The sequence below is a fragment of the Heterocephalus glaber genome, unplaced genomic scaffold, assembly GCF_053883595.1.
Source record: "Heterocephalus glaber isolate CG9 unplaced genomic scaffold, H.glaber_assembly_v1.0 deba00001481, whole genome shotgun sequence".
Classification (NCBI taxonomy): domain Eukaryota; kingdom Metazoa; phylum Chordata; class Mammalia; order Rodentia; family Bathyergidae; genus Heterocephalus; species Heterocephalus glaber.
The window spans coordinates 48325223-48347182 of NW_028258317.1; the positions used below are offsets into that span (position 1 = coordinate 48325223).

Below are 21960 nucleotides of genomic sequence, written 5' to 3' on the forward strand. Positions count from 1 at the left end.
CTGCATATAGGGTCAACCTCACACTCACTTGAATAACCAATCATATTGTCCTCTCCAGCAAAAATTACCCTTCCAACATTCTGTTCCAAATTCAAGATGGTGAAGAAAAAAGGTAGTTTATACATTGAGATTGTGTTGTGTGCCAAGAACAGATTTCAGAATAGGCATGAAATCTAGAAAAAGAACAACTTTCCTTGTAGGGAGTGGAGCAATGTGTGTCAGAATCCCTTAAAAGTTTTGACCCTTTAATTTCAAAGGAAACTGTGGGAAATATCTCCCCAAATGTAATTACAATATTATGTATTGATGCACTATTATAATAATAAAAAATTTGCAACAGCCTCAGTGATAATTAAATGAACCAAATCACATCTATGAATTATTATATAGCCAATAAAAATTATTCTGGAGAACAATTCATGGAAAGTTGTTGCTACAGGACTTCCCAGTATGTGTGTCAGGTACTGAGATACTGATACCCTTTTCCACATAGCAGCTAGAGTCTAGTGTGGTCAGTGTCCCCAGCTCAAATGTCTTGAACTGCCATTAATCTTTTCTTTCACCCAACTGTACCATAAAAACATTGAATTTTAAAATTTATGCCATTGTATAAAATAATATTTAGAAAACTGTCCTGTAATGTATTGAATAAAAAGATTGTAAAATATTATTACATTAATTTTTGGCAAACAAATAACTTTCAGAAAGTATACCCTGCCTACATCGGGATGATAAGAATATAAGTGATTTTTATTTTCATGCTTTTGCTCATCTACATTTGTCTATTTTAGTGAAAAGTATTGTATTAGTTATTTTCCCAGTGCTAGAAGAAATTACCCAACACTTGTCACTTAAAGAAGAAGAAGTTTATTTTGGCTGCCAGTTCAGAAGTTCAGTCCATGATTGGCCAGTTCCAAGGCAGAAGCAGCATGGTGAGAAGACCCCAAGATGGCTGGAGGCAAAGAGAGAAGGGAAGAGCTGAGGACAAGAATACACTCTTTCAGGTCTTGCCCCCAGTTACCCACTTCTTCCAACCAGGCCCTACGTCCCACATATGAGACTTCTAGCCATTATAAGTTGAAACTATAACAAGTATTCTTTAATGAGAATGTTATAATAAAATTTTGCTGCTTGTACCACTCTTATAATGCTTTATTTTGTTTGATCCTCAAACCAACCTATGAAGTAATCAGCACCATTATTATTTTCATTATATAAATATTATGCAGTTCTAGATTTGAAACTCATAGAAACTGGACAAATTGATACAGGCAGAAAGTGAAAGTTGGAAATAAGGTTCATCTAAAAGATATAAATAAAATATAACTACTTGTGGGGATTAACTACACCACTAGGACAATGAGGATTGTGTATTAGTAACCAAAGTGGAATCATCAAAGCACCAGATATTGCAAAGATTTGAAAGTAAATCTAGAGGATTGATTAGTTTTCAAGTTGATATGGCAAAGCATACTAGGGGAGATGTCCAGGTGACTGTGGGAACTCAGACAAGAAAGGGAACCAAAAGATGTAATCTGCATGGTCTTTGGGAATGGAACCACAATTAGAGCTGTACAGGTTCTGCAAAGAGCATTCAGGGAGAAGATATCAGGCAGCAAAAGCTTTACCTTTTACACCTTCTCTTAATGGAACTCCCTCGTACTTGATTTCTGTGTGTGGAATGATGATAGAATTCTGAGAATGCCTATCCAGGGAGCAGTGTTGACAATGGATGACATGTTCAAACAGTTTTCATCATTATTCTTTATTAGATCAGAGATTACATGGCTTTTATAAATGTTAAGGAGAAGAGGTATTTAATAAGCTTACAGGGCGTGTGTCAGTGAACAGCACCCTAAGGGGCGAGATTTCAAGTGAAAGATGTTCTACCTAGTATTTAAGGAAGTGATCAGAAATTGAGAAAGTACTACTGAACCACGACAAATTCACAGACCATTGCTTTTAAGATGAGGAAAGGGATCATGCTATGAAAATACAAAATAAAAAGGTCCATCACCAAATATAAATAAAATAAATAAAAAAACTCTTAAGTCTCAAGAACAACTTGATAAGAGTGTACTGTGTGTATTTATGCTGGTGCATATAAGATGTTTATTTGGAAGGTTTTTAAGACAGAAGGATGTATATGTATTCACCTTTTATATTTGACATTAATAAATATATTAGGAATATATTCTTCTCAGAGTCCCTCTTTTAAGAGAGTCGAAGTTATTGAATATACAGAACATCAAAGAAAATGAGCGCATGACTTTTAAAGTGTACTTCTAGAGAACGGTTAGTATTTATTTATTTATTTATAATATTATCTAGCAGTACTAGGGATTAAATTCAGAGTCTTGCCCTGAGCTACATCCCCAGCCCCCAACTCCCTTTATGAGAGAATCTTGCTGAGCTGCCTAGGCTGAACGCAAACTTGTAATCTGCCTGCCTCAGCCTCTCAGAGTGCTGGGATCACAGGCACGCACTGCCACAGCAGGCTTATATTTTGAATGAGAAGCCAAAGGATAATTTATAAAGACTAGGATCATTAATTTATGGAAGATTACTATACAGAGTTGTTTGGCATTACTACGGGTAGAATAATAGGAAATAAATGAAAGCCATGAATTAAAAAAACATTCCCACTAAATGTATATATGTGTGTGTGTATATATATATATATATACTCGTGTAGAGAGCACACAAGCCACATATACCTATTTGTTGAATAGAATACATAAAAATATTCTATGGGGTAGCATTCTAAATTTTATTCATCTGTCATCTAATTATAATAAGCATACAGTATTTGTGCAGTAAGAAAAATAAGTTATTTTTCTCTAGAAATGTTTCAAGAAAAATATGTTATTTCTTTTACTTTCCAATCATATTCTTGACCTCTAATTAATAAAAAGATTATCAATATTGTTACATTGAATTCTGACAAACATTCAAATAGCTTCCAGGAAATGTACCTTACCCATGTCTGGATGACAGAAATATGTGATTTTTATTTTCATGTTTTCATTCATCTACATTTCTCTATTTTAGTGAAAAAATATTGTATTAGTTACTTTCTCATTGCTAGAAGAAATTACTCAGCACCTGTAACTTGAATATGAATGTTGTTGTTTAGAACTATTGGTTTTCATAGGATTCTGAATAACAACAGTACTAGTACACCACTTTATCTTTTTCAGACACTAGTGAAAAGTAACCGCCTTTCAGATAAGATCATTGTTTTGCATGGAAAAATTGAAGAAGTCTCACTTCCTGAGAATGTGGATGTAATCATTTCTGAACCAATGGGATTCATGCTTTTCAATGAGAGAATGCTGGAGAGTTACCTTCATTCCAAAAAATGGCTAAAATCCAATGGTGAGTTGGTCAATTCCTAGCTTAGAAAATAGGGTAACTCCTCTACGAAATGTTGCTACCCTCTTTCCTCCACATTTGATTCCATGCAAAAAAAAAAAAAAAAAAAAGGGAGGGTGTTTGTGTTATACTCAGTCATTTACTTTTCTCATCTTACTCTTACATAATAAGTTAGCTACTCTCCAGCCATAAGGACACAGGTGTACTGCATAGAATTCAATGTGGTCTCCAGGGTCAGTTCAAAGGTATGTGTTTTTTCTGTGGTCCTATCATTGCTTTCCTTAATAAACTTGGGCTAACATTTGACCTTTAGCTTTTATTTCCTCATCCATAAAACCATCTATTATAATACATAATCTCTATTGCCTTTTCCGGTGCTGGCCTTCTAGAAGATGTGAAAATCTTTGGGGTCTGCTTGTTCTTTTTGATATACTGTATTCTTGTCCTACTGTATTTCTCTTTTCCCCTATGATCACCGCACGTCATTAAGACAATATTACAGTAGGCTCCTCTTAGTCATAGTTCTACTTTCCGAGGTTTCAGTTACCCATGATCAACCGAACTGAAAATATTAGATGGAAAAGTCAAGAAATAAGCAACTCATGGGTCTTAAATTATGTACCATATCATGATGAAATCTTATACATCTCACTCTATGCTTCCCAAGGTGAGAATCATCCCTTTGTCCAATTGATCCATGCTGTAAATGCTTCCCACCCATTAGCACCTCATTCATCTTATCATATAGGCATTGCATCATCTCACCTCATCACAGGAAAAAAAACAGTGAGTACAGTACAATACGATATTTTTAGAGAGAGACACATTCACATAACATTAAGGCAGATTGTTATGTTTTTCCTATTACAGCTATTAATCTCTTCTTGTGATATATATCATTTCTATTTATTCATATATATATATATATGAATGATTCAGTACTATTTGTAGTGTTAGGCATCCACTGAGGGTCTTGGTGCATACTAATGAGAGGGGACTACAGTAAATCCAGTGATTATTTTGTGTGTGCTTACCAAGTAACTATGTGTACAAGTATCAAGCAATTCAAGTGACAAAATCCTTCCAAAGTCTGAGTAATGGAGATTTTCAAATTATTTTTAAAGTCAGCACTGAGATTCTCAATAATGTTGCATCCCTCCCCAGGTGATAGCCCAGTGTCTGGAGATATTTATGGCTGTCACAGTGGCAGCAGGGATTGGAGTATTGGCATCCAGTTGAGAGTAGCCATGAATGTTGCTAAACTGCCTTCACTTCACAGAATTCTCTACAGCAAAGATTTATGTAGCCCAAAATATCAGTAGTGTGAGTTTGAGACCAAAGTTAGCAAGAGACACCACTATGATACCTACCTTATAAAAAGAAAACTGCAACCCAGTGAGGGAAAACAAACTTGACAAGAATGCAGATGTAAAAAGTGAAGGCAGGGATTTGAATGCAGGTCTGTCACACCCATGACTCCTGAATATACACTTTCTACTCCTCACCAGAGAGCACAGAACTGTTCCAATAGAGTGTTTTCTTTTCAACTAAGGCATAGAAGATAACAAGCCAGTATTAAAAGATGTATACCTCTCATGAGGATTTCAGCTCTTTGCCTCAATTTTATTCACTTTAAATAACAATATTGTGGCTGCCTACCTTAATGGTCAATAAAGACAAAATAGTAAACAATATTGCAACTCATACAAACCAAGTTATGCACTATACATAAATAAGTGATAAAGTTCGAAACTGATCTATAACTTCCCACATGTTTCAAATTTTAGGAGTTCAGAAATAGGCAGTAAAAACCTCATGTAAAAATAAATAAACGAGCTCAGGCAAAGCATTCCTAATGTCAAGAACTGCATTGGCAGTCCTGTTGAAAGCAGCTCAGGGTGATCATGGAAGTCTTGTGTTCATATGATAAAACTGAACCATGGGAGATGAAAGGAGCAAAACAACTTGGATTTCCTCTTCCCTGCCTCTGGGAAGAAGTTTTGTATTTTTTTCTTTCCTGGATTTTTCTTCAGATGGTTTAAGTACTTTTGTATGATAAGATTTTAAACATAGTTAATTAATATGCATCTACTGAGCCCCTCTTAAGCTTTAGACTTATTATCTGGGCATCCTTTTTCCCCCCAAGGTATTTGAAATAGATATGAAATATCATACTAGGCTATGTATCTTTAAACAAGCAGAAATAAATACTGATTTTATTGACTTTCTAACCTCTGTGTTCCTGAGGAAAGGGCGATTGTTTTTAATTTTTCAAAAAATTTTTGTCAAAATAAGACATAGTTTAAAACACCAAATAATAATAAAAGGCCTTATAAGAAAATAAGCCTCTGCTACATCTCTTGCTTTCCTCAGACTGCTCCCTGAGGCAACCACTTTTAATTCTATTTGCAGTTTCTTCCATTCTGTGCCTTCATATTCCTGTGCAAAATTATCTGTATAGTAACTCCTTCCATTCTTGATTGTGCCCTCTCCACCTCCATCTTTGCAATATATTTATACTTGCTCCCAATCCCTCATCTAAACCTTGGGGGCCAGAAGCAGTTCAGAATTCAAACTCTGGAGGACTTGAGAAAGTTAATATAATCATAGACCATGTATTACTTAACATCCCCAGTGGGATCTGAGGCAACACTCCATAATGAAACACATTACATTTCTGCAACAAAAAATTATGAATATTGATACCAGAGTTGGATAAATAAAGACCATAAATAGACCCGTGTCAGTTCAAATCAGATTTTGCCGTCAAACGGTATTTTTCTAAACTTACAAAAATCTGTTGCTTTTCATAGTTTTTTTTAATTCCAGAGTTTAAGATAAAGAAAAATGGACTTAGATCATAATATTGTTAAATCAGTAATCCGTGTTCACATTGTTTTGATGTGATGTGATGTGATGTGACATTGTTTAGTTCTGAGTTAGGTGGTGGTGTAGATGGTCCATGATCGTGCTTAGTTTCTCCTATAATCTTTTGATTTTCCTGCTGTTAGTTGCCTTGTTCTGTGGACATCTTTCTCCTATCTTCTGACCTCCTCCAGCAGATGGAACCACTTGCTCCCACCTTGGTTGTATACCTCATTTTTGTTTCACATAATATTCCAGAAAAAGATGTTCTTTAGTAGCTTCTGGAAAAAGATGCTTGAGAAATTACTATGGATTGGGCCTTTGTGTTATTCAACCAGGTAGAGAGTTTAACTTGAGAGCAATTTTTATTCAATATTCTTTGGTTTTTTGTTTGTTTATTTTGGCTTTAGCTGTTGAAGGGTCCAATACCATTTCAGCTCCTGATCCTTAGAATGACATAGTTTATCCCCCTGGCTCCTATTAGTATCTTCTCTGTACTTCTAGTGTTCCTGCTGTGAATCTTTCTTAATTCCTGCTCTGGGAATTCAGTGACTATTTTTAATTAGAAGACTCATTATTTTTTACTTTGGGGATTTAAAAAAAATTTTACCTTTGATGATTTCCCCCCCACCCATCTTATATGATGTCCTGAGAATTCCTGTTAGGGTTGAGGCTCAGTCTGGAGCTTCCCATTTATACAAGCGATGACACATGTTACTCTTCTAAGGTGGTTTTATGTTCTTCTGTTTTGATTATAAATTTTTCTTGGTACTGGGGATCAAACTCAAGACCTTCTTCTCTCTTGAAATTCAAAAATGACTAAGCAGTTTTTTACTGTTTTGACACTAACACATAAGATTTAGGTGGGAATATATGAGTGGTTTTAGAATCTGCTTTGTCTCTACCTACCTCTGAAAATACCAACATAAGGTGATCTGTTGCATTTAACAAACATGATAGGCACCATCATTAAAGTGTGGGCTACTGACCATTGAATGAAATTCCACCTCCTAGATTTTGCTCTTTAATTTATTAGCTAAAAGTCATGGGTTAATCATTAAAATTTCTCTCTTCTTTCATTCCTGCATTTATAAAATGGATATAATAATAGAACCCACTTTATATCATTTTGAGGATTAAGTAAATGAATGCATGGAAAACCCATAGGAAAGTACATGACAGAGATAGCACGCTCAGGTTATTTAGGTCATTCTCATTTCTAAAATAGTTAATAGCTCATCAGCTCATCTCCTTAAAGTGCCATTTAATAAGTGACGATGAAAAAGATTCTCTTTAAAATTACAAGAGTACTAATGTCAATCATCACGTCTACCTGCTCAGAAAGGCAGGACTTCAGGCATGCACTTGAGATGCTCACTTACCTACTAGAGTCTCCCTGTCCTGTAGTACCTGGAGAAGCCAGGAAACAAGCATAGGGGTGAGCTGGGTAGCATGGAGGATGGTGAGCATCCATGTGAGCATGAACTCCAATGGCACTCAAGATGAGTGTAGTGGATCACGGTCTGAGAATGAAAATAGCAGGATGAGATGATGGATTTTGATTATTTTCAAAGCTGACTTACTTTTATAGTCAGTAAGAAATTAAATAATGAGAGAAAGAGCCCAGAATTCCAAACATGGGTCATAGAGAAAGGGAAAAAAAGAGTATTTAAAAAGGCAACTGTGCCAGGTTAAATGTCTTACCTAATACAAGTTTTTATCATCAATAGCTTTGTGACTTGCTTGGCTATTCTTTTATATATTTCCCCAATTCTGTCTACTTTTGTTTTAAAGCCTTGCTTGGAAGCAGTATATTTTTCCTGTTGTATAATAACAGAAGTAGAATTAAAGAATGGAATTGTTCTTCAGTAGCAGGTGAATGTATCCTTCAGTTGGAATGCAATAGAAGTCAACTTCTGGGTCTGTTGTCTCTTACTCAATAGGAATGATGTTGCCAACATTCGGTGACATACACTTGGCCCCCTTTTCTGATGACCACCTCTACATGGAATATTACTCCAGAGCCAACTTTTGGTAAGTTTCTCCCTCCACCCCTTTTACCTTCAGAGTACTCCAGAGTTGGTAAAATTGCTGATTCTTTGGGTGTAATAATGTGAGAAAGGGGTTATCCTGAATGTTGTAGGACATTTAGCAGCATCCTTGGCCTGCACCTTTCTGTGTCAATAGCAGTTTCTTCTCAGAGTTGTGACCACCCCAAATGTCTCCAGACAATTCCAAAATCATTCATGGGAAAGAAATTAGACAAAGACAAATCAAGGATCTGCTTGTCCAACAAAAATCCATCCCACTGCTAAATGGATAACATCACCCCCAGCTGTTTCTACTTTTCATCATCTACTCCTTGGACTAAGGCTTGGCTTCTGTTGACATGAGAAAGCATACCACTCAACATCTCAGCATGTATCAGTGTAAATGAGTACATCAAATCATTTTTGGACTTTTCCCAAATCTTGTAGATTTAATTGGCTGTTGGTTCTAGGCTGCTCACTTTGTCCTAATGAGACCCATTCCCTTCACTTGATCAATGGGATCTATTAAAAAAAAAAAAAAAACTCTTCCAATTCTAAATTATCATTGCTTCTTCAATTCTTATCAGAAAACTAGTTTTTATAAGGAGGAGGGAAAGAGAATGATGATACTGATTGATGGGAGAGAAAGAGAGGATCGGCCTGGGGATGTAGCTCAGTGGTGCTGCCACCTGCCTCGCAAGCGTACGGTCCTGAGTTCGATCCCTGGTACCAAAAAAAAAAAAAAAAGAGAGAGGACAGCCATGTCAGAATGATATATGTGTGGAAGAGAGACAGGCATGTGCCGTGGGTGAGTGAGGGCAAGAGCTAAAGTTTAATTAAGGTTTAAGCATTGGCTGAGGTATGCAGAGCTCTCTAATGCAGGTATATCCAAACCTCATCTCCTATTGCTATGTCCCAGCCACACAACATTTTACTGGTCCTCAGACATATCATATATACTCTTACCTTTCCACCTTTGCTATAGCATTTTTTAAAAACTTCTTGTGAAGCAACTGCAAATAGGTACCTTGGTTTCAAGAGTTACAAATTTCTTGGAGGAATGGAGTCAAAGGGCTAAGATTTTTCTTTCTCCTCATTTTATTTCCAAAACTTCCTACAACAGATTGTAGTGCTTCATGATTTTATTCAATCTGTAATTCCAAGATTGCAAATCCCAGGCTTCCCACTGGGAGTGAATGGCTTCTTGGAGTATATGTGTTTTGGAGTGGAGTGGAGGAAGGCTGGGGAAGATGCTTACCTTAACGATAATGCTCATTGTTTTGTGAGGGTATGCTGACCCTTAATGTTTATATTGTAAGTGTGACCCCCTGAGCCAATGGAGAGGATGAAGAGTTAGGAATTTTAGGCAGCAAAATAGAGCAGACCAACAAACCAGAGGTTAGTCATCCAAGCAATCCTTGTGTGACGTCTCAATCATACTTTCTGCTGTCACTTGACTATCCTGAGAGTATCACTGATCATAATAGAGTGGCTCGGATACTCAGTAATAAACATACATGTGGCTATTTATTCCATTTAAAAGGAAAAACAAAATCCAACTCTTTCTTTACTCCACTTTCCCAGTCAGCCATGCTCATGTCTCTAAGCATTTTTGCAGTGAATTCCCTCAAAAGAGTTGTTCGCACTTGCAGCCTTCAGTTGCCCTTTTCCATTTCATGCTTGATCCATTTCTCCAAAACCAGTCATCAGTGCTCTGACCTGCATGTTGGTAAGTCCATGCTTAATACTCACTTCTCAACTTCACCTCCCGGCAGCATTTGAAATGCTCTTTTTGCCCCATAGCCTTCTGATACTGCTTCTGCCTCACTCGTTATTTTATCAACCATCCTTCCTGTTTAGTACTTGTCTTCTTATGCTACTGATAGGAAGAGACCTCTATACAGTCCGCAGTTGCTTTCTTTGTGAGTTCACCTATTCTCAGAGTTTCAGATAGCGTCTGTTGCTCATGTTTCTCAGGAGCATATCTAAACCCAGATGCATCCTCTGAACTCTGTTTTCACAGTAAGCTGCCTCCTGAACATCACCCCTTGCAGAGACTCATGGTGTCTGCAGCTCAGTTCCTGATCTCTCCATTGCCACCCAAAACCAGCTCTGTTCCTAGACATTTCGTCTCAATTGATGACAACTTTATTCTTTCAGTCATTCAAGCCAAAAACCTTAAAGGCCTCTCTTGACCCACCCTTAACAAAACCACCAAGAAATTCTGTTGGCTCTACTTTCAAAACATACCCAGAATCTGGCCAATTCTCATCTATATCCACCATTAACCCTTGATCCCAGCATCACTGTCTCTCATCTAGATGATCCCAGTGGCTCCTTAACTTAGCTTTTCTCAACATAGCCAGAGTCTTACATTAGCCACTGTCTACTTTGACTCTTCATTACTCTTTAACTTCATTTCCTCCTACCACCTTCATTTGGCTCCAACCATACACTCTCCTGGTCCTCAGGTACATCAGACACATCTCACCTTAGTGCCTTTTGCTGATCTTCTTATTTACACAACCTTTCACTCAATATTCACATGATTAATTCCTTTTACTCCCTAAGGTCTTTATCAAATGCCACTTTTCAATGAGACCTACCCTGACTACTGTATTTAAAATCATACCCATACCATTCCCAACCCTTCTGTTTTTCCTCTAGCACTTATTGCCTCCTTTCTTATTCTCTCTCCTGTTAGAATGCAAGTTCTGGGGGAGGAATCCTATCAGTTTTCACTGATGGGACCCAAACCCCCAGGACAGTGCTACTATGTGTTAGGACCTCAATTAACATTTTTGGATAAATAAAAAGTTCAGTCAAGTATGCACAAAAATAATTACTATTAAGACTTTAGTTGATAAATCTTTTAATTCTCTCTCCTTAAAAAATAGACTCAAGGGCGGGGATTTAGCTCAGTGGTTCCGCCGCCTGCCTCGCAAGCACAAGGACCCGAGTTTGATCCCCGGGACCAAAAAAAGAAAAGAAAAGAAAAAAAAAAGACTCATGCCACAAATGCCATTTTATACCTGTCTTTTTTTCTTTGACAGTATTTTGTTGATATGTGCACAGGTACTTAAAATATTATTTTGTTGAAGAGTATTTTTGTGGCAATCTCAGTCTGTTGATTCATCCTCTAATGTTGGATATTAAATTATTTTAATTATTATTTTGATCTATAAATTCTATATGTAACAACATTCAGGTATTTCAGTATTCTACAAGAGTGGAGAATTTTGCTTAATCCTACTTCCTAAGTTTTATAAGAAACAGCACTAATATAAATATCTCTTTTACAGAAATCTTGGTATGCATTCTGATTGTTTCCTTGTGATAAATTGCTAAAAGCAGAATTACTGGACCAAAAGGTGTGAAGAAGGAACCTATAAAAATTACTCATATATTTTCGAACTGCCCACTAGAAAAGTTTTACCAATTAACACTTCCACCAGTGGTATATGGGGAAGTCTGCTGTGTCCTGCCCATACGGGCTTTGCTTTTTGAAATGCCAATTTGATTTGAAAAAAAAAAAGACAGACAATTTATTTTAATCTATGTTTCTTTGATAGCTGGTTCATTTGAATGCTTTTAATTTTAGTCTACACATACAAAAATTTTAAGAAGCATACAGTTATCAAAATTTGTGGCCTCCACTTCCTTCTATTTCCCTTCCCTTTACAAAAAGGTCTCTGCATTAGGCTTCTGGCATCCAGTTCTTGTGTTGCTGTGATCCAGGGAACAGTGGTGAAGTTTGTGTGATTTCTGTTAGAAGAAGAGGCAAAAGAAGTGACGTGTGTGTCTGTCTGGTGTTGTGGTGTTACAAAAAAAAAAAAAAAGAAAGAAAGACAGAAAATGAGTTTAGGTACATTTTGAAAGAGTGAGTTAAAAGACTGAGGGGAAATAACAGCCTAAATAAAATGATGAGATATAATTAGTGACCTCACCTATATAATTAGTGACTTTCCTAGCAACACTCGGCATAATTAACTAGCCCTTTGCTTTCCTTTGGAAGCCTAAGCCTGGCTTCCTCTTGCTTCACCATCCCTTGTTTCCTCTGCTGGTTGTTTCTCAGGCCCCCAGTTTTTGGATCTGGATGTCTATCTTAGATGTTTGTGCCTTTCTGCCTATACTTTCTTACTGGATCTCTTTCAGTCTCTTGGCTGTAAACATGTTCATGCAGACGACATTTAGAACTCTGGCCCAGAGCCTTGCCCAGAACCACAGGGCTGATGTCAAACTGGCTGTTGACAGCTCTACTTGATGCCCAGTGTGCGTCTCAGATCTAACACATCTGAATACAAGCTGCCTGTCTACCCCAGCCATTCCCACCTACCCTGCAAAACAAACAAACAAACAGAACAAACCAAATATCATTGCTTCTATTAGTTTTACAGAGGGCTCCTGACTTATTTTCTCCTCTGGAAAAACAACCCAAGTGATCTTAACTAAACATAACTCAGATCATATCCTCCACAGAATACAATTCTCTAGTGCCCCAGAACCCCCAGTGCTGCAAAATAAATGCCAGTTCTCCCGTGGGATAAGAACCTACATGGTCCTGTTCCTACCCTGCCACCACATCTCCTTGCCTTCTACTCCTCACTGTCTCCTCCACTCCACTCTGGCCACACTGGCGGGCATCCTCTGCTTTCTCTTGGGCATGCCAGGGATGCCTCACCTCCTTGGTGTATCCCCTGCTACCCTGTCAGGCCCAGGCCTTGCTCTCTCTCCCCCACTTCTCATCTTTTCTTATACACCATCTTCCCAGAGAAACTTTCCATCCACTCAAAACTGTCGTCTCCCTCCTGAAAACCCTGAGCATATTCCCTCCTTCATTTTTCACTATAGCACTTCTTGCTCCCTGCCACATCATGCTTTTACTTACTTTATTTATTATCTATCTCCCCTTGTCAGACTCCAAGTTGGATAAGAATGGCCATTTTGTTTACTGCCATATCCTTATCTAATCTAGCTAGATGATTACATGGACTGACTTCTAAGAATTTCTAAATACTAAAGATATTAAGGCTTCCTTTTAGTTTCTTCAGAATTTCCAGTTTGCCCTGTTAATTCTCTTTATAATAGTTTTCACCAAAAGACAAGCATTTTTATGTAGCTGGATATACTCATATTTTCTTTTATTGTCCTTTCTCTTCTTTATTTTGAAAAGAGTTTCTTCACCCTGAATTTAATGTTAACTTCCTTCTACTTCCTTTATATTTTCACATCTTTCATTTAACATTTTTTTAAAATTTGCATTCAATGCTGAAATGTATCTCAGTGTACAAGTGTGATAAGCATAAACTGCATCTTTATCCTTTCCAAGTAGCTGATCATGAGGCTCTTTCTTAGTGGATCAGATTACTACATTCTGGTGCTAGTAGCAGTCACCTACAAAATTAATATAATCCTTAATGATAATTCCTTGGCCCTCATTAAGTAAGATTCTGCAATGTAGCTCCTGAGAGTAAGTCTTAGTCATGCAGAATTATCATTCCTACTTCTAAACTTCAAAATACTGAGACCATCAGCATTATTGAAAGGGATTAGCTCAGGGCTTTTACACCAAACCCTATAGATAAAATTTTAAGTGAATTTGCATATCAACAAAAACATAGACATACAGGCCCTCCAAATTTAAAGACCCAGTCCAGAAATGAGCATCTGAAATGAAAAGATACAACTCAGATGAAGAAGTACAAACAGTAAATAAATATATGAAAAAATATTCAACATCACTAGTCACTCGAGAGATGCAAATTAAAATAATGCTAAGATTCCATCTCACTCCAGTAAGAATGGCTGCTGTCAAGAAATCAGCCAATAACAAATGCTGGTGGGGCTGTGGGGAAAAAGGAACCCTTCTCCACTGTTGGTGGGAGTGTAGACTGGTGCAACCACTGTGGAAATCAGTGTGGAGATTTCTCAAAAAATTAAAACTAGAGATTCCATTCAACCCAGCTTTTCCCCTTCTTGGTATCTTCCTAAAAGAATTAAAAGCATCATACTACAGTGATAAATGCATACCCATATGTATAGCAGCCCAGTTCATAATAGCTAAATCTTGGAAATACCCCAAATGTGAATGTATAAAGAAGATGTGGGGTTTTTTTTATACAATGGAGTACTACTCTGCCGTAAAGAAGAATAAACTTGAGACATTTATAGCTAAATGGATGCGCCTTGAGACCATATATTTAAGTAAAGTAAACTGGACACACATGTTTAAATACTTCATTGTTTCTCTGGTGTGAGAAATCGAAAGTGGACATAAGGACCAAAATATATAATAGATATTGGGAAATGGGAAAAAAATATTCAAATGAGAAGGGGAACAAGGGCGGGGGGGGGGCGAGGAGGAAAGTGAAAGAACGGACAAGGGGGAAAAAGAGAATAGAAGAAAAAAATAGAAACAAAGCTTTTGTAAATATGGAGGGAAGAGGGGTTGAAGGGAGGAAGGGGGAATGGGAAAAAAAGAAGCAAGTTATGTCACGTACAGATACAAAGTCCCTATGATGAGTGTTATCATTATGTATATCTAAAATGTGCCACTAAATGTTTTGCTTCAAAACAAAAACATAGACAGAAGATCAACTCAGAGGAGCAACCAAATATTCTCAAGAAATCTGAGACTGAACTGGATTTTCTTATTTCATGTATAGAATATAAAGACCTGAGCAAAATAGGCAGACTTAAAACCTGAGTGGAATCAGGCTCCAAAGCCAGATTTATGGGTATGTCAGTTATCATCTGTAAAATGTTGGACAAGTTAATTTAATCTCTATGAGACGCAATTTTCTTTTTCACATGTTAAAGATAATCTACCCCCTGGAGACAGGAACATTACAGTTTTAGGAATGGGACCTGTGTGTTTGTACTTTCCTACCACAAGAGCCCTTTCTTCATTGGCGAGGCTATGAAAGTGAAGTCCTTCCGTACAGCAAACATAGCAATCCCGACTATATATTTAGAGATAGGGAAATAAATATACAGTTGATCTGAAACCATTGGACACACTGTGAGATGGATTTGGTCCCAAGCTCCATTTACCACCTGTCCTCCATAATCCTCACTAACTGAGGTATTCTGGATCATCGTCTCAGGCTTATTCTCTAATCTGCCTCATAAAAATCTAGATAATCACCTTTCCCTGTTATAGTTTCTTTACCATAGAAACTTAGGTCCTCCAAGAAGGCTAGAGAAATCTGTACCACATGTGCCTTTTGGCCCTGCAGAGTTCTTCCACTTCAGTTATGGGCCAGTGATCTCTGGGTCCATAAACCACTTGCATTTGGGAATTTGGTGAGGGGCCTTCTGTTATGACAACTGACATCATTCTCCTGCTCACCAGCTAGCATTTTTTGTTTGTTTGTTTTACAAATCAAGCACTGTTCTACTTCACTCTCCATCTATTTCATCTCTCCAGTAAGACTAGAATCTATTAACCACCACCACAGATCCTTGTGAGTTGAAGTGCCCTAATTGCCACTCTAGCCTTGCTGCCATACACTATAATTATGTAATTCTTGCCTGAGGCAGTTAATTGCTGCTTTATTGCCTCTAACATTCTGAAATTTCATCCAAATAACGCTCATTAGGAACACAATCCAATGGCCGCATCACCTACCAGCATCTGTGAGCTACCAAGAGCAGCTTTCAAGAATCTTCTCAGAGATTGCACTCTTCTCTCACTAGTGTATTCCACATATCTTTGTGAAAGGAAAGTTTCTTGAACTTTCTGTGAGATTATTATGTTGAATATTATTAGGGCTCCCATAGTAAATCCATCTAGCACTCCACCTCCCAGAGCCTCTGGCCCCTTCCTCAGTACTGTGCTGCAGAAGTTCAGGAATCTCCATGTCACTGACTACAGGCCACTTGTATGACCAAGCCCCAAGCAATATCTCAGCAGACTATTATGACTGGCTCCTGCTGTCCTGCTGAAACAATGAACCTTATTAGGGATTGTGTCAATGAGTTGTACCCTGTCCTGTCCTACATCCTGCCTTTTCTAATCCAATACCCTTATAATTCACTTTCATACAATTTTCCCTGTTTCTTAGCAAAAAATATTCTCAGATTTCTGCAATTTTTGAGGCATGGAAATTACAGTATGCTCTCCTGGAATGGGGATTGTGCTTACTGTTCAAGCTGTGCTTATCAGCTCTGTAACAGTAAAAATTATTAGCCTAGAGGCTACAGGTGATACTGACACCAGTCTTGAGAACAAAATTATCTTCTAAGCACAGGTTTCAGCAGAAGTTGTACAGTCTTCTGTTCTTCTCTGGTGGGGAAGGGAAGTAATTCTCTTTCTGCTGGCCTGCAGGATTCGGGAAGAACTGGAAATGTGTTTTCAAGTTGCTCTGCTTTGTCCATTTAACTGTCTCACTCCCAGGTCTTAGGACTCTATTCTTTTGTGGTCAGGGCCCCAACTTTGATACAGAAGACATGCCAAGTTTTGTATGTTCCATTTCCTTTGGAGCTCTTCTACGTTTCTGTTTTATGATCTTGCTTGGAGTGAGAGAACAGGCCAGTTTCAGTTTTAAGGATGTGAATGCTGATTTCAGTAGAGTAGGCCTTGGAGTACCAAGAAGATATGAATTTCCTTAAATTCTGCTACAGAGGCTCTATGGAGTTCATTGTATCTTAAATTAAGTGTTGGCTACTGTGAGATTCTAATTTGCTATTAGAAGCTTCTGATGCTATTAGGAAAAGCTTGCCTACTCCTCAGTCATATAGTTATCATTATCCAAAACACCAACACAGTGACCAATAGCCCAATGTTTTACCTTTCACCTTTACTGCTAATTAGTCACCATAAAGACCTTTAGAAATTGTGATGTAACTAGGCAAGGGTTTTCACCCCTCCCACAGCACCTGTAATGGGGGCTCAAGTATTATCATCATACCATAAGCGTCTCCAACTTCGGGGGCTGTGTTCTCAGGCTGCACCAGGTATGGATTGTCTTATCTTGTTTTCTTTTTTCTTTTTGGTACCGGGGATCAAACTCAGGACCTTGTGCTTATGAGGCAGGCACTGGAACCACTGCACTAAATCCCCAGCCCTGGATTGTCTTATCTTAAGTTCTCCAAGAATCAGAAAGTTTATAAGGTACCACTTTGTTAAGGAATGTAATCCTAGCAAGACAAGAATGAAGAACAGTAAGAGGCAGGGAAAGATGCAGAGCTATCATATATATGTTACCAAGCACCTTGCCAAGCTGAGTACCACTTGGTGTCAAATCACCAGAGATTGCTAGACATCTCAGGACCATCTTTAAGAGATTAAATGAGCTGCATCTTAGCACAGTTTGTATGAAGGATGGGAGAGAAATGAATTTATAGGCCAGTTTTTATCTGCACTTTGGCCACATGTTCACTCCTCACACATTAGCTAGCCCACACTTCTGAATCATGCATGTGTGGACACCAGAGTGGTCTCATGATATCTCATGTCCAGCATCGGCAGGGATATCCTAGGGGAGGAGGGAACAGGGCTGCTGAGTTATACTTGTGCAAGGTCAAGTGAGCCTATACCCTGGCACAATGAGGATAAACACGTAGTTCAGGATTCCAGAGTCAGGTAAGGCTTGGAGGTCCTAAGGTGACCATCAAAGGTTGTATACCACCTAGAAAACCAAAAAGTATTTTCCAGTTTCCTCTTCCTCTATGATGAGTGGATGGGATGTATCTGTCATGCTTGACAAGACCAGAGCCAATTGAGAGATACTCGAAGTGCCAGTGGCAGATGTCCAGTGGTTGGTTGCTCTTTATTGAAGTCAGAATTCTGTGCTTGCAAAGTACAAAGAAGATGAACGTGAGTAGAATTTTTCCATAGGCAGTGAGAGCTCCCTTATTATCCTTTTCAACTTGGAGTCTCCTGAATGTCTTGTTGGCCATGGTACTGTTGTGAAACATTTTTAAAGGAAATTCATTTAACTGAATAAGCATGCTTTTGAATTCTAATGTGGAAATAATGGGTAGTTTGTTCCTCGGCTAATCTAGCCTCAGCTCTGAAGTCCCTGCAAGAAGCTGCTTTTGTAAAGCTCAAGTTTTAGGCCTTCTGGTCATTCCAAAAAGTATATATGTGGCTCTGATAGTCATTGATTCATAGAAATACTGTGTGGTCCAAATAAGACATCTCAAATGACAATGTGGTGTAATCAAATGTTTGTCAAAAGCTAAGTATCAAGCACAAAATGTCACAGACAATGAACTTTTACAGGGATGCTATCGTGATCGATGCAGTCATGTTTGGATTTTTCATGTGCTCCTGTTTTTGTCTCATTTTATTTCAATCATTCCTTGGTCAAGAATCTCCTTTCAACCACATACTATTCATTCTTGATATTTCCTTAGCATCTCTCTTTGTATCTGCCACTCTTGAATCCATCTATTTTGCTCTTAAAATAAGCCTGATTTCTGTATTCATCTCCTTTTTTAATCTATGTCAAACTCATGGCTCTTTCATAATATTCTGGGTCTAGGCTCCTACATATCCAGATCTGTGCAGTCAGAGATGTAGTATTTCAGTTTCTAGATCCTCAGGTACCAGACTTCTGCATTTCCAGCCCAAATTGTCAAGTCCAGTGGACAGCTACCTCTCCATCATCTGGCCTGATTCTATGCACTATGGGCTGTAGCAAAGGAGTTCAGTCCTTAAAGAATGAGGACTTCACTTACCATTCCTATGGTATTCTTTTCAGCTCAGACTCTTGGTTTTGGGTAACCAAAAATTCTGTGAAAAATGGCTTAAAAAATGGAACATTGCTGATTAATATGCAAGCTATGATCAAAGAATGTGAATTTCAGAACATTTATTACAATAAAAGACACATTACCATTATTAATCACCCTCAGAATATTCCCCTCATTTGAAACACACTTCTCTCATTTTTGCTACTTTCTGATTTAGTTCTGGAAGTTCTCTTTCATGTGTGTCTTTAGTTGTGTTGTTGTGGCTTCCTCGATGTCCTGAATCACTTCAAAACATTTACCTTTCATGGTAATTTTGACTTTGGGAAAGAGCCAGAAGTTGTACAGTGCCAAAGATGGTGGATAATGTAGTTGGGGACACTCCATGTTTTTACAAGCCTGCCTTTCCATTGAACAGCACTCAGCAACAGCATTCACTGGCCATATTTTTATCATATCTTGTAAAAATACTCATAAAAGAGGACTTCCAGAACTCCCTTGCTCCAGAAAATGGCAAGAACAATGAAGTAAGTGTAAGTAGAGGGAGGGAGCAGTTTGAAGGGGATTGTTATGATTGTAATGATCGTTAAAATTTAAATATCCACCACATATTTTGATGACACTTCATATCTGAAAAATGCAGGGGTAAATTCAGCTTCTCAGACACAAATGGATCCCTAGCCAAAGATTCTTGGTTCTGTTCTTCAATGGGCTTCACCCTCACAGCAACAATATCGTTTCCAAACATCTAGACTTACCAGCTCACACCTCTGTGTTCATTTGGCCTTTGCCACAATTTGAACAAAAGTTGCAGACTTGATCCTTAGGGAGTCAGGTGCTTAGGCCTGAGTCTTTTCCTAAGGCCAGAGTGATAAGAAGCTCTGGTTGGCTAGGACTGGGGCACATACCAAGGGCAGAACCAGAACCATCCATACAGCAAGAGTTCCCCGTGGAAAAGAAATGCTGCCCGGAAGAAAAGCTAGTGCTGTTACCATAAGAAGAACCACCACTCCCTTGGTGTAATAAACAAGATATGTCTACCATAGTTGTCTTGATAGGTTTGCTGTTCTCTGATATGGCTTCCATAGAGCCAATTCTTGGCCCACACTAATGTGTAGATTTAGCTTGAAATGGACTTTCTTACAAGAACTACTGGTTTTTCCTTACCTCTTTCAAGAGAAGCACCATGTGAAGTTAGTTATTTTTTAAAGGCTGTCATTCCCCCCCTCCTTTATACTAAATAGGGCCATATGTTGACAGGTATAAAAAGTACATAATCATAGCACATGTGAAGTTTCCACATGAAGTTGCTGGTGTTTAAATTAGTACAACCATACACATCACAAGGAAACATCTTTACACAGATATGACTTTACACAGTTATATTTCTGCATGCTGATGCAGAAAATTGTATCAAATCAAAATCACAGTGAGATATCCCCTCACACATTTCAGGCAAGCTATTATAAAAAAAAAAAAAGACAGCAAGCATTGTCTGAGAATGTGGGGAAATTGAAACCCTTATACACTGTAGGTAGAAATGAAAAATGATGTAGCTGTTCTGGAAAATAATTTGGATTTCCCCAAAGAAGTTAAAAATAGAGCTACCAGTAACCCCTTTCCGGAATTTATCTAAAAGAATTGAAATCAGGATCTTGAAAAGATACTATATTAGCATTCCTATGTTCATCACTGCACCACTCACAATAGGCAAGATGTGGAACAAACCTAAATGTCCCTCAACAGAAGAATGGTTAAAGAAAATGTGGCATCTACATACCATAGAATATATTCCGTCTTTAAAAAAGAAATTCTGAAATTTGTAATGACATAGGTGAACCTGGAGGATAAAATGCTAGATGAAATAAACTAGTCACAGGAAGACAAATACCACATGATTCCTCACTTTTAATGTATCTAAAGTTGTTAGATTCATGGATTAAACAAGTGGAATGATAGTTACCAGGGGCTAGGGAGAGAGAAAAAGAGGACGTTACTAATCAATAGATAAAAAAAATTTCAGTCAATCAAGCTAAGCTAATCTTAAATCTTTATACAATACTGTACCTATGTAAAAAGTAATAGATGATATACTTAAAATTGGTTAAGAGGTATGTTAGGTATTCTTTCCACACTTACATAATATATATATATATAATTAATTCAATTTTAGAAGAAGGGAATATTGTCAAAAATAACCAAACCTCAACTCCTACTATATAAAGAAATGTACAAAAATTTAAAAAAATAACACAAGTGAAGATACAACTTGTAACTAGACACACATCCTTCTCCTACTGTTCCAACCACACTCTTGTGCTGAATTTTCCCCACCATTTGTGTCTAGGGTGACATTCTTGGATTCTTTTGCTTTTAGCTTTTATTTTCTAGTTCTTAGTGTTATACATGCCTCTCAACAATTTGGTGCACCCTTGATTATTAATTCTGGTAAAGATACAGAGCTTGCTTGTATCAAACGGCACATCAGATTTTCCTTCCCCTCTTGTCCCTTCTCCTCCCCTCTTCCTCTCTCTTTGTCTCATCTATCTTCCTTCTCTCCTAGATTTACTTTCTTTCTTTTCCTTTTTAACAGAAGAAAGCTTCTTAATGGGAATGGGTACTTGTTTTTGTTAGCGTAGAAGGAAGTTGCAAAGATTTTGTCAAGGTTTAAGATACTGTATCTTGATTATGCTGTAAGGGAGACTTTCACAATGGCCAGGGAAAGGGCTGCCTTCCTTAGAGGTTTGCCCCTGTGGAATCTGAGAGGCTGGTGTTAACCCTGACAAGAGGAGCTTGTTCTGCCCCTCCATCCTTCTAGCACAGATTCTAGGCACCTGTGAGAAGTAGATGTGGAAGGAGAAGGAAGGGCAAGATATCAAGATGAATAGAGGAGAAACAGCAAAAACAGAACAAACACTGGTGAGGTCCCCCTGGGCGCTATTTCAAGCTAGAGTGTGTGCAGGATGTGACTGGGTTGGTAGGACATGGAGTG

General features: G+C 37.9%; 1 protein-coding gene across 4 annotated transcripts in view; it reads left to right on the plus strand.

Moving 5' to 3' along the window:
- The window catches only part of LOC101717595 (histone-arginine methyltransferase CARM1), a 345586-nt gene that overhangs the window by 298708 nt on the left and 24918 nt on the right, over nucleotides 1-21960 (plus strand). For all 4 annotated transcript variants that reach the window (XR_002392469.2, XM_087184015.1, XM_004838454.3 and 1 more), the window contains 2 exons: nucleotides 3201-3378; nucleotides 8184-8274. Coding sequence is in view for 3 of the 4 variants with exons in the window: in XM_087184015.1 (XP_087040141.1) it covers nucleotides 3201-3378; nucleotides 8184-8274 (269 nt within the window). In the remaining variant the exon portion in view is untranslated. The remainder of the gene's footprint in view (nucleotides 1-3200; nucleotides 3379-8183; nucleotides 8275-21960) is intronic.